At 36.1% G+C, this 14409-nt stretch overlaps 1 protein-coding gene across 2 annotated transcripts in view; it reads left to right on the top strand.

The window, feature by feature from the left end:
• The first annotated feature begins 5426 nt into the window (after positions 1–5426).
• LOC112046764 (zinc finger protein jing homolog) overlaps positions 5427–14409 on the top strand; it is a 201555-nt gene continuing 192572 nt past the window's right edge. The window contains exon 1 of one of the 2 annotated variants that reach the window (XM_024083559.2): positions 5427–5794. In XM_024083559.2, the coding sequence (XP_023939327.2) occupies positions 5469–5794 (326 nt within the window). In that variant the 5' untranslated portion in view covers positions 5427–5468. The remainder of the gene's footprint in view (positions 5795–14409) is intronic. The other variant, XM_024083540.2, reaches the window with a different exon arrangement.

The following is a 14409-nucleotide window of genomic DNA, read 5'->3' as shown; positions in this document are numbered from 1 at the left end:
TCTGTCTATCTGTTATCTACATTTTCACGGTCAAACGGCTGAACCGATTTGGATGAAAATTAAGATAAATTAAGCTTTGTAATGTAAAAATTTACATTTTATCCCGGAAAATCTATAGTTCCCGCGGGATTTGTAAAAAACGAAATTTCACGAGAACGGAATGACCACGAGTGGCTAATAAGTCATAAGGTATAAATAAGGTCTGTGTAGTGTTTTTGCATTTATAAAGTTCAGTGACGTGCACTTCAAAGATGCAATACTGCACTGCATAGGTATCCTTAACAGGACAAAACCTTTTCCATTTTGTATACTTACCTACTTTGAACAAAGGGCCTACCCTAGTTAAAACCTCGTGCCTCGTGCACGACAGTGAGCTGATTTCAGAGCAGGTCCTTATCTGGATCGGGATACCTGAGCTTATCTTTCTTCCAAGAAGTTCTAAATCAAAATTCTCAGTCCGGAGCTGGAAAATTTGTAGTGTTATTAGGCCCTACCTTATATATACCTATACCTTGTGTCGTGGAGATGGAGAGCTTTAACATCCTTTTATCACTCTAAGCTTACTAACCATGCAGGCAGGTAATAATTGGTGTTGGTCGTAAAAAACCTTTAACCAACAACAACAAAAAGTTTGGCGGTCGACGACAATTTGCCTTATACCATACCTATTGGCGGAGATCCGGCGTCTCTTTTTAACTTGCGCATTTCAAGATCTTCTATCTCATTCATGACTTTGTGGAGTGCGTATAAGAAAGAGACGGATGGAATATAAGTAGGTACATTATCTGTTTTGACTTTTGAGGCTGATTTATTAATTGGTACTTGTAGAAAGGATGAGGCGCTAACCGACGTCTTCATAGCTCAATCTCAACCTCAATAGCTCAACGGTAAATGCTTAAATGAGCCTCAATGGACTCATCACCGAAAGGTTGCGGTTCGATCCCGGTTCGTTGGACTATTCTCGTAGTCGTACTAACTCCACACAGTCTTTTCCGACTAGTTGGAGAGGAACATCTATTGGTCATATGTTAAGGATTTGGCAAATAGATACTTTTAATTTAAAAAAGGCAACACCTACCTACCTTTATTGCATACCAAACGAATTGTTGCAAACTTATGACAGAAGAACCTAACCTAACCTAAGTCTTCTGTTTTCAACAATTCGTTTGGTTTGCAATAAAGTTTTTTTTTTTCTCCTTTTTGTACTCAACCGATCATTCTGAAATGTTGTCAGTCTACAGAAAATAACATAAGAACCAAGGAGATTGGTTTGGTAATCATTACCTACTTAATATACAGTGTTCCGTAACTCATAGATAAAACGCAAATGGGAGATACACCACCTACCTAAAATCAATTTGATTCGTTTTTAAAAAATTCGCAGGAGCATCTTATATTTCGGATTTCAAAATGTTGAATCAGTTTTTTATACTTTTATACTAAGCCCACTAACCCGCATTGGAGAACTATGAGGAAGCTCTTCTCCTACAAGGATTCTCTCCAAGTAATAAACCATAAAAATAGGCTGTTAACGATGATTCCGTAAAATGAATAAACACGCATACCTATTACGGATTTGATAAGAGTATTTTTGATACAAATTCCTTATCCGGCGTTGCGAAAGGTTGCTAGACGGAAAACATTAAGACAAAAAGTTGTAACGACACTTTTTACCTGACTGCATAAGAAGGAGGGTAATGTTTTTGCTACAGTCGTGAGCTCCAGGAATCCCCGATATCAAAAGGCCCCCGACCCCAAAAGGCCCCCCGACCCCATAATACCCCCCGACCCCAAGAGGCCCCCCCAACCCCTAAAAGGCCCCCCAAACCTAGAAGACCCCTCAACTCCAAAAGACCCCGGACCCCAAAAGGCCCCCCGAACCTCGGAACGAAGTTCCTTTTGATGAATTTCAAATATTTGATGGGATGTGATGGGATGGTATGCGATATCGATTCGTTTTATTTTAGAATAAAGGTGGTGTATTTATGTATGCTTCATCCATTAATTGCGGGACACCTAAACCTACCCTACATATAGGGTAAGTCCAGGATAGATGGCCCAGTGGGATAGATGACTTGATTTTTATTTCACTATGTTAGGAGCACTGTAGCAGTTAAATTTTACTATAAGTAACGAGTCCTCCCCCGCAAACCTTAGTATCGGGAGGAATTTTGACCGGAGTGCATGCGCTTCATCTGTGTGAGTAAAAATCTTCCGCGGTTTAACGACAAAACGCGCCAAAATAAGATTCGTAAGTACTTTCAACAGTGTATTTTTTCTCTGGCTTATAATGTCTATTTTTTTTCTATTTGTCTACTTGCATTGAAAATTAACCTATGTAAACTGATAGATTTTATAGTAATTGAAACTCATCTTTTGTTTTTATCGATAAAGGCATCTATCCCCTACAAAAAGTATAGTTGCCCCATTTTTTATTAGGATAGATGCCCCTAAGGGCAACTATCCCCAACTGTTTATTATAAGTGTTGTATTGTTGCAGGAGAGCAAAATGCCTCGTAAATATAAAAGAAAACAGGGTGTTGTCCTTCGTACTGTAACCTAGACCGAAGACAGTATGCTAGCAGCATTTGAAGAGATCAAAAAGGAAGAGAAAGGCGTAAATCAGATTTCTAGAATATAAGAAATACCATCTAAAATATTAAGACGAAGATTTTCCATTAATATCAAATCTTATTTTCAAAATAACTGTATATGTACTGTTGTTTTAAATTTGATTTTCTTTTACTTTGCATTGCATCATATCATTGTAGTTAGGTACTATCTGGCATAATTATTACTAAAAAAATATTATATATATCCAGCATTAAAAACAACTCGTGGCTCTTACATTCAAATTAGGAGAAGCTGGATTTCCGCCGGACCGAACAGCAATACGTCAGTTAGCATACCAGTTTGCTAAAAAGCTACAGCTAAAGCATAACTTTAACGAAGATGGCCAAGAAATGAAAATGAAAGTAATATAAAATACCATAAAGACTGATTATAATAATATAGTTGTTTGATTTCAGAACAAACCAACTACAATGTTTTAACTAAGTCGCCAATCGCCACTAAGGGCACCTATCCTCAGAAGTTTTTTCATGATAAGTCATCTATCCGCCACAGTAGGCGTCTATCCCATTTTTTAGAGGTCCAAAAAATTACAATTTACACAAAATCTAAACAGTCTATATCAGAACGATTCAGATAATATAGAACATTAAGAAATATATTTAATATCTCCTAAAGAATGCTATGCTCTAAGATTATAAAATTCAGAGTTATTTAGCATTTTCGAGAAGTGGGGCATCTATCCTGGACTTACCCTAGTATTAGCACTATACACACATCTCTATCTAAGGTATCACGAAAATAAACCACGTATTAAGTATATAAAATACACTTATATACCTATATAATTATAAGGGAAGGGGTAGGGTAAGGGTAGGGTAGAGGTAGGCTAGGGGGTAGAGTAGGGGTAGGGTAGAGGTAGGTTAGGGTAGGAGTAGTTTAGGGGTAGGGAAGTGGTAGGGTAGGGGTAGAGGTAGGGGTAGGGTAGGGGTAGTTGAAAGTTTACATCGAGTTTCACGAGGACGAAGCGGGCGTCCGCTAGTTGTTTGATAAAAATAAAAACTTGAAATTGAAATTAAATGCAGAGTTCTTGTCTGTGGAATAAGTTCATTTTTTTGTTTACCTACCATATTATGCTTATTGTGCTTATCAACTTGCATATTATTATTATTTAACCTATTCATCAAAACTAATGTTAAGTTTTGTTAATTTGTTAAATACTATACTATTATAATAATAATTTATGGTTTAGATAAATGTTTAACTAAACAAATAAGTCCAGAAGAAACGAAAAAAAAATATAGTTAGGTATAATTATTAACAATTTCAGGTCAGTTTTCAAAAACATGATAGATTAACAACGTTCGGAACCCTCGTCACGCGAGTTCAACCCACACTTGTCCGGTTTTAATTTTTAAGCATTGACATACCTACCTACTTAAAATAGGTTCCTACTATAGGTATTTTTCTATGAGTGGACCTAATATATATTTAAATTGACAAACCTACCGACACTACCGAAAAGAATTTTCAAAATCGGCTTAGTAGAATCTGCCATTACTGATTAACTTTATCTCTAAATCTACTGAACCAATTCATTAAACCTGGAACCTCACAAACTCACAAACTTTACCTAGGTACCTACCTCTTTAAAATATCAAATACCTACCTAGATACCTAAGTACTGGATAACATTGATGTCCATTAAGTAGGTAAGTAAGTACACAAATATATTCCACTTGTGGGATTCAAACCCATGGCCTTGGATGCATACGGCAGAGTCAACCCACTGCGCCACTCGTCAAACAAAAACCCCTAACATAACCATCAAAAAAATAGGTAAATGCGTGCGTGAGGCTGATTTAGTATTTAAAAAAAAATACTCGTAATAGAAGAGGTTTATATTATATTATAATTAAGTTTATTTACATACCATTATGTTAAGTGTGATAAATAAGTTTAACCAAATTATTACGAGTCTTAAGATAGGCACAAGTCCACTCCCTACAAAGTTACTGATTTGTGACGTTGTTCCGCTTCCGTAAACCACGCCCACTGTGTTTCGAAATATATCCGATCAGAAATCAATTAATGCATATCACTTTTTTAGAATGGGAGTATTCCAAATTCATCCTTATACCTAGTTATGTTTTAAAAAAGGAATGATTATATTACAAGCATTTCCGTTTCCGTGATTTAAACCACGCCCACTCGGGTTTCAGTTAATTTTCTTGGAACTTTTAATTTTTATAGAATTGCAAATTTTTATTCGTAGAAAAACTTTAAAACTACGACTGCGAATACCATAAATGATAAAGTTAAGTTACTAAGTATGTGTAAATAACCATTTGCAGCAATATATTGTGTGTAACATCCTCCATAATATAAGATCAAATACTGAGTAGTGATCGTGAATTCCCGTTTTTTCCGCACAGATTATTATTAAATTAGCGTTGTCGAATGTCGAACAGCATGTGTTTTGTTTGCGTCCAAATAAAGAATGCTGGGCATAGAGGGTGAAACGTGTCATTAATTTCGATGCACTTGTTTCTTAGCGAGCCAGACCTCGTGTGCGTGCGGGCCTGTGTGTGTGTCTGGTCATTACGCTGCATTATTTGTTGTTAGGGCTGGGATGGGCCTGTCCCTATCGGCGTCGAGTCCTACGCTCCCTTCCGCGAGTATTTGAATAGGCTCGCATGTTGCGTAACGCGCGGCCAATGACAGCGTCCCTGCACATGCACGGGGCGGAGTCGTTACGTCACGGCGCTCTGCCCCCGCTGGCCGCGCAGCCGCCGTGACGTCACGCAGCCTTCGCCCCGCGCCTGCAGCGACTGCAGCGCCCATGCGGCCCGCGGCGACGAACCGAAACTCGCGACAAAACACTCGTGCGCTCAAAGATGGCGGATGGGTCGCCCGAGGACCGTGCCGGTCGGACTCAAAACGAGGATTTAACTTTTTCCGCGTCTGATCCATCACACGGTGACACAAAAAAGTGTAGTGGGCAAGCCGCGGAAGGCGTCAGATTGAAGTTATCGTTCTATACCGAACTGGATGCGAGTGAATCGTGTGAGAAAAGTGAGACGCGCGGCGTGGTAGGCGATTGCTCCGTGGCGGTCGCAACAGCAGATTTCCGAAAAACACCCGGCGAGAGCGTCGCTCACGACGGAGACGACAGGAAGAAGCGATGCATCGACCGATACGACAGCTCCGAGTCTTCTGACAGGTGGGCATTCCATTGTGTTACTTTGAGCTTTCGTTGTTTATGAATTTGTTTTGATAGTGTCAAAATGTGAGAAGTCAATGCTCTAGTGACCGCAGGCTGTTGTGCTCGTTTCGATGTCATGGCCATCGCGAGTGCTCGAGTTGCTAGGCCTATTCGGTTGAATGCCCTCCGAATTGTAGAGAATGAGTTGCGGCTCTATGCCGTAATCGAGTGTAATCTCTAACTGTAACTCCTAACTTCGTACTGAAATGCATATGATCGCTTGATGTATCACTTGTTACGTGTAAGCAAAGCTTTTCACATGGATACAGTGATTATATCACGCTCCCTCAAGCGGAACATAATACGCAATTATGTAGAAGTTAAATATGTGGCGGCGTCTAAGGGGTACAAGACTAAAAACTTAATCAGTTATGCCCATCAGATAAGAAGCAACTTGTACGTGTGTTCCATTCTGGTAGTAATGACCGTCCAAGTTTCTCTTCTCTAATAAAACTGCTAAAACTTAATGTATTTTATGTAGATTGTACTACAATTTGATTTGTTTTAACTGTCCTATGTGTCTACTTACAAAAATATTTTCATGTAATAAAATCCTACTTAACTTTTTGAATTAGTATCACAAGCACAGGAACTATTGTTTTAGAGCTAGATTATTTTAATTTGTTTTTAAATTGATGTTCAAATATTATGTTTTGCTAATGTTTAAATAAGAAACATATTAGGATCCCATTAAATATATGCAACATAATTATTACTAAAGGTTTCCCTGTTACTAATTACAGAATTGTTCAAGGTATTTTAATATCTGAACTTGACTTAATTTACATGCGGTCATTATCATTGCAATGACGTAAAAAAAGTTGATAGTCTGATAAAAATTATCTCTTTGTCTTTATTCACAGATGTTATCAACATTATATGTAGGTAACTAAGTATGTTTGTAGGTACCTATATCCATTATAATCAGAATTTTGTTGTAATACTGATGTCATAGATATTTAATACAATCCTTATTAATACTGTAGTGTTGCATAACATTGTTGATTTATATGTCGTCATCATCAGAGTAACTCATGTTCTATTGTCGGGACAGTCAAAGAAGTGATTGTAAATTTAAACCCTTTTTGCTGCTCTATTCGGGATTGGTGGTAGATATACCTAACTAATCAAATAGCTAGACTTCCTACATACTTTTTCAAAAGATTGAAGATATATTACACTAAAAAGTGCTAAATATTGTACCTATATCCTATCTTCTGATTGGTTATCAAACCAACCACCAGACATAATCATTATCAGTATCTGCCATATCTTTCTAAACATAACCAATATTCCCCTTCCCCTCCAATTAGTTGTAAAGACTGTTAGGAGTGGGTATATTAAGAGTATGACGGGTTAGATAGAACCCATGATCTCTCGGTTGAGTCGAGACACTTTAACAGTGTAGCTATTTATAAAGAAACTTCACGGTATCAATTCAATCTGTTACACCCAATGATAATTTTATACTATATATTGTTTTCGTCCCTACAAAATCACTGCAAAAAGTGATCTGAATAATAGACTACAAAACTGAGTGCATACATGTCTTTAATTCCATTATTTATTTATGTGTATACAGTTTTTACACATGTTGAACACACAACTCGACTTTGTAGACAATATTTAGGTATTATTGGTGTAAATAACGTTCATTGTTGACTACAACTAACATGGAGATTGAGACTACTGCTCCTCATTTTTCATGACCTAGTAACACAACTAACAGTATTTAACATCATTGGTTACACCATTGTTTCTAACTAGGCTTTGATGGTAGATGAAGGTAATTATTATTTGAAATAGGTAATCAGATTGGTAAAGAAGTACTTATACAATAGAGTGAAGATGAAATTTTTAAAAAGTATTCGGTCAATAACATTTGCTTTATTGATATTATTATTAATAATATACAGAGGTCAGTAAATGATTACTTTATCTGCTTCGACCTAGCATAATGTTGGTGTTATTTTTATATTTATTTATTATTGTAACCCAGATATGACACAATTCTTAATTGTACAGCTAGGTATTATACATTATTATAGTGTATTTATTTCATACTGTTTTGAAATGGGATAATGATTAATCAGAATTTGGAGGATATTAAGCACAGCAAAACTGTTTTTGATTTGTTTTTTTTTGTTATGAAAACAATCATAGAAAAGGGATACTTCTGCCTACTATGAGTTGTCTTTAAAATGATAATTGACAATATATTTTTTTTTGAATATATACAGGGTGCCCTGTAATTAATAGAAAAAACGCAAATGGTAGATACTTACACTACCTAATTATCTAAAACTAATTTATATAGTTTTAAAAAATTCCCTAGGGTGACCAAATTGTATTTTGTTGGTTGGTGAAAACATTGGTTTTTTAATTTTTCTACCTCAGTGAAACAAAGAGTAATCACTTTTTACAATACAGTAGCTGCTGTAATTAAGATTATAAGATCTGATTTTTGTTAAACATTACAGATTAAATTACCAATGTACTTACTATTACACTATTTTTTTATATAATGTTTCATTTGTTTTGTACTCATAGAAGAAATTTCGAGTGCTATAATTATTTTTCTTTTATTAAGATGACTCGATTTAAAAAATTGTCACATAAAAAAATGTATGAAACTGAAGTGTACTATCATTTTAAAATAAAACTTGTGTCTAATCTTTGTAGTTACAAAGTTGCAAGTACAAATATATTTTCAATACAACAAAAAAAATTTAAAGTGTGCACATTCAGACTTATTGCATGCTTGCTTAAATTTACTAATGCAGTAATTTGTATTGATTTGGTATTAAAAACTAAGTAAGTATATTATTTTTTTTTAAACTTCAGTTCTATATATTTTTTCACAGGACATTTTTTTTAAATCTGGTATCAATAAAAAGTTTTGTAACCAGCCTTATTGTCTTACATTTAAATGATTTGATATTTCTTTTTATTAACTGCCTTGTTGGTCAACTGGATAACATATTTTATGTGACATCACTTTGTTCCTTTTGCTATTCTTTCTTCTTAATAATTCACAGTATGTCACAGTCTTATGGGAAAGGGGAGGCCTTTATAATAGTGTTATAATGGTTCACTAAGGAGTCATAGATCTATAGGGATATATGATGGCCATTGCCAAGCATGAAATTTGGGATTAGATTGATTTTTACGTGAAACAACGACATGAAAGTCCCATGCTCACATTGTGCTGATAGGGTAATAGATAAAGTCTGAAGTGGCCATATGTGGGTCACCCATTACAGAGCGATAACATTCGCCGATGTATGTTAGGCGCGGTTTGGGTGTGGGCGATTTTATGTACCTACCTATGTAGATGGCCTGCATTAGTCAAACTTGCCTCATTAAAGAAGGCTGAAAAGAAGACCAATCATTTTGGGACATTACAGAAAAAAAATACAAGACGATAAATTCTTTATTTTATAATATGTAAATAATAGTCACCAAAAAAAATTTAGAGCTGTTAATATTTTATGAAATGTGTGTGTTTTTGTTGAAATCTATATCTTGATCAAGTAAATTGGAATTGAAGGTAAACCTTAATTTGATTGATGATTAAATGAAAGTGAACAAGCTTTTTGCCATGTCTCATAGATGATGGTAGGTATCTTTTAAATCATTAGTGAAGTAAAACAAATGTTAACTTTTCTTATTGCAACTGTTTTTTTTCGAAAGTGTCATCTTTTAGTGCACTGTCGGCCATTGGTGCCGTTACAGTCGCGTAAGAAATTTTCAACTATTTGACATCTTTATGTTCTACAGGGCAACCACTTCGTCTAACACTTTTGTTTATAATTGTACCTGCGCAGACAATATTATAGTTTAATTTACTTGCCGGAGTATAGGTACGTAAAAGCGAGTTAGCGAGTATAACAAAAGGTTATTATAATGGCAAAGTTAAGTGACAGCTACAATACAAGTAAAATATGAAATATCATTGTACCTAGCAACTTGCGTGATTGAGCAGTGAATCAATGGTGTTATCAACGCTAAAGTGCGTAGGTAAGTGATAATGATAAGCTATACACTTGATGGTTCGCAAATAGCAACCTTATCTGACACCATATCGCTAGCACCGAATACAATTACTAACTATTTGTAGTCGTTGGATAATGTAGGTGTTTCATACTAGTTTTTCGTTGTTGCCTAACAATATTAAGGCATTGCATAGCTTTTATCGCGGGCTTTAAGCGCGACGACCGAATCAAGAAATTCCGTAACGAAAATAAAGCTCACAGTCACACCCAAGCCGTGCATCAAGTTAACACATTTCGACGTTATCATATCGACTCAACTGGACAATTGATTTTTCCGGGATGAAAAGTAGCCTATGTGTTAATCCACGGTAAAATCTATTTCCGTTCCAAATTTCAGCCAAATCGTTTCAGTAGCAGCAGCGTAAAAGAGGAACAAACATACATACACACTTACACACAAACTTCCGCCTTTATAATATTAGTAAGATTTTATATTCTTTTCTAAAAAAGAAATTGCATAAATAATTAATTATTTTTTTTTTATTGTACAACAGTTAATAAAAGCTCTGCAAAGATCCGAATCAAAATGGCATCTAGGCTATCCACATTAGATGATCGCTTATAGGTTAAGGTAAACACACTTCTGCCTGAAAGATGTGAAACGTTGAAATTATTTTGTGTATGTACCTATAAATCGTGGTATCGCTGAGTCGACAGTAATCGACCCGCTGCGCCGTGTAACGTCAGCCATTGACACTCAATTATTCTCACGTTTCTGCAGCGCAAACGGCAGCGAAGACGTTTCATAAGTCGAGCCGTCATGCACGCAGTGACCAATACACGATCAGTTATAGTCGTGGGTGCTGCAGAAACGTGAGAATAATTGATCGTCAATGGCGTGCATAACGTGCCTGCCTATTTCATATAAATAATTAAAATACGAATGTTTAATTGTGATTACCTATACTCAGTATGCGAGTAACATTCGTGCCAACACACGGGTTATCTCAAGTTCCATTGAAACTCCCATCCCAAGTGGCGTAACACCCAGTAGCCCTTCACAGCACATCGACTAGACGCGGTTATCGACCGACCCGGTTGCTTATTCAGTTATTTCGTTTTCCCAAACACCAGCTCATAACTGGCGCGAAAGTTAAACAAGTGACTTTGAGTACAAAACGAAGAATCGCCTTTGTTGGTAGTGGGTTCTCGCTAAGGAGGGTGAGCCGTAAAATAAAAAGTTAGGAGTTCTAACCGGCGCGGCGCGGCGGGGGGCGGACTGGTTCTCGGCGGCTCTACTGTATGCAACTGCCTGCGGGCTTTGGCGTAATATTTGAATGTATCGCATAATATTCATAAGTATCAAATTACATTTAAATAAGGTCAAAATGGTTTTGGAGAATTGTATATACACGTAAATTATAACCAGTGTCGTCGGGGATAATGCTTTTGAATTAATTGCTTCAAACCATTAAAAAAATACATTAACGCGCTGTAAATTTTTATCAAGTTATAGTTTGGAAAATTGTTTTACTTTTTGGACTCATAGTTAAAAAATGTTTTCTACTAATTATATCTAAGGTGATCTAATTTAATTTACAACTCAAAACAGCTTCTACGAGAACCGAAAACAAATTTTCATTGAGAATAATAGGAATTATTAGAATCTCCGTATCTTGGCATGACACGGCATATCTGACAAAATACTAAACTCGACATTGTTAAGTCAAGGATGCTCCGGTTTCGATGTATACACTCAGTTTTGTAGTTTTTCAGTTTTAGAGAGTCTAACAAACAATTGAAAGTAAGAATCAAGCTAAACTAATAAACTTGTAAAAAGTGAGGCCTGCTACGTAACGATCAATAATTTAAAATAATCTTGTTTTTCTTCTCTGAGCAACTATTGACTATAGTTTATATCTATCTATATTTTTTGTAATAAATATGTAAAGATATCAATTATATACATGAAATATATTTCCAAAATAACTATCAGGGGGTGATTAGTGATCGATACTGATGTTAAAAATGCAATTAGTAAAATTTTTGTCTGTCTGTATGTTCATTATTGAAATCAAAACTACTCGACGGATTTTAACGAAACTTGGTACCTTCATACTCCTGGAGCAGAGCAGTGAAGGGAAATGTTGGGAAAACGGGAGAAGTTACTCAATTTTTACAGCGATGCCTACTACTGTAAGGGCTGGATTAAAGAGGTCTAAGGGCGGGCGAAGTCGCGGGCGTCCGCTAGTATTAAAATAATTGTTTTTCTCTAACGGAGCCAGTAACATACCCTGGCGCGTCGACCGGTCGGCCGTCATTAGAAGCGTGCGCGGGCGCATTGGCCCGGCCCGCAGTGGTGCATGCCCCGCCGGGCCCGGGAAATGCATTGCACGTGATTCGCTTTGGGAACGGCTTTTTACGAACCAGCGGAGCATCTGTGAATATTTATCCAATATACTGAGCACATGTTTCGTACCCTGACTTCTACTGCACTTCATAGATGTATCAAATACACTGCCTATTCTGAGGACACTGAAATATTCAATTTGTAGGATTTTTACATTCAGTGCTTACCCTTGTTAAAAAAAACTAGTGCACGCCTGGCTCTTGTGTCATTGTACTGCTTGCCGTAACCGCTAAATGTAAAGATGGTGTTAGAAATGTTTACTTCAAAATAGGAGGACTTTTTAATTGGAATGTTCGTTACTCGACTTTTCTGTAAATTTTGGGCTAATTTTCCAAAATTATTTTTATAATCGAAAGGGACATATGTGGTCTCATACAATTTTCACAAAAACCGATTTGGTAGATTTTTTAAATCAAAATAAGTTGGTTTCTGGTCCCTTTTTTGTGTTCATGTTCTCTAAAATAGTTCCAACGTCATCATCGTCATTGGCTTATGATCGAAGTTGAGTTTAGTCTGAACATAAACTAGGTACGTACCTAATTAAGTTTATGTTTACACTTCTTGGCAGTCAAGTGATTTTGGGACGCAATAAAGTCAAAGACAAACAGTTTACAGGCAATGTCAGAAATTTTTGAAAAGTCAGGTAATGTCAGTAATAATAAACGGAAAAAAAATATTGAAAAATATTTAACCTACTCTTACTCTCCTTATTAATACAAACACTAAAAAACAATAATAACTTTGCCTGAAGTGGTGAATAAAACTTTGCCGGATTTTCGATAAACGCAATGTTTAACAAAAAATTTAACGACTTCGAAGATGCATTTGGTACACTAAAATTTTAATAAAAAAAATTCAACCGACTTCCAACTCAAAAAATAACTTTAACTAAAAAGCAAAAAATAACATCCTACCTATGTGCTACCTTTTGATCAGTTTGAAGGCGGTGCCAAGCCAGTGTCGTATAACAACACAAGCCATAGGTAGGATGTTATTTTTTGCTTTTAAGTTAAAGTTATTTTTTGAGTTGGAAGTCGGTTGAACTTTTTTTATTAAAATTTTTATTTTTTTATTTTTAGTTTTAGCATACCTACTGCGTGTGTACAGTCACAACCTATCAAAGTGGAAAGTTCTTATCAATACAAATTTATCAAGTCCAAACACAAGGTAGCTACTGTGAACCGTCGAGGAGTTCTCTTCACTGTCCCTCGCCTTCATCATCAGACCCTTAATACAGTCACAATCCATCTAGGTGGAAAGTTCTCATCAATACAAATTTATCAAGTCCAAACACAAGGTAGCTACTGTGAACCGTCGAGGAGTTCTCTTCACTGTCCCTCGTCTTCATCACGAGACCCTTAATACAGTCACAACCCATATAGGTGGAAAGTACTCATCAATACAAATTAATCAAGCCCAAACAAAAGGTGACTGCTGTAAATCCTTGACGAGTTCTATCGTCTGTGTTTCGGCTCCATCATCAGACCAACTCCAAACCTTCAGAAAGTTGTAGTGGTTTAAAATACCTTATGGAAACACTAACAAACGCAGTAGTCGTCTCTACAACTTTCGAAAGTTCCCCTCAATTTCTCCAGGATGCCATCATCAGATCCTGACATGAAAAAAATGGGACCACCCTGGAAGTAAACCCTACAAAACAAAAAAAGAATTTTCAAAATCGGCCCATAATTGACGGAATTATCGCTGGACATACATAAAAAAAAAAAAAAAAACATACATACAGCCGAACGTAGAACCTCCTCCTTTTTGGAAGTCGGTTAAAAAGGCGAAAACATCGTACCTCGAGTATGTCCTTTCTATTGATCGATTTGAAGGCGGTGCTATTTGCATAGCACCGCCTTCAAAAAAAAAGCCACCGCCATGTGCTAAAATAAATTTACTCGTAAGATTGCTCTAAAAAGAAAACTAATATTTAGTACTTTACTACATTACACTAAAGTAACTAAGTAAAGTAATTAGGAAATCGGAAAGAAATTCATTGTGTCTATTTTAGTGACCGTAACCGCTACACTTTTCTCAGCTATTGTGCTTTCAACACATATTCTGAACCGATATTCGTGAAAATTAAATGGGACCAGTCTGGAAGTACTTATACTCTTTCAAACAAAAACCATTTAGTAAAAAAAATAGAAAGTTGATGACTTTAT

The sequence above is a fragment of the Bicyclus anynana genome, chromosome 6, assembly GCF_947172395.1.
Source record: "Bicyclus anynana chromosome 6, ilBicAnyn1.1, whole genome shotgun sequence".
NCBI lineage: Eukaryota > Metazoa > Arthropoda > Insecta > Lepidoptera > Nymphalidae > Bicyclus > Bicyclus anynana.
Note: the sequence above shows the minus strand (reverse complement) of the source record. Positions and strands in the feature narration are given on the sequence as shown.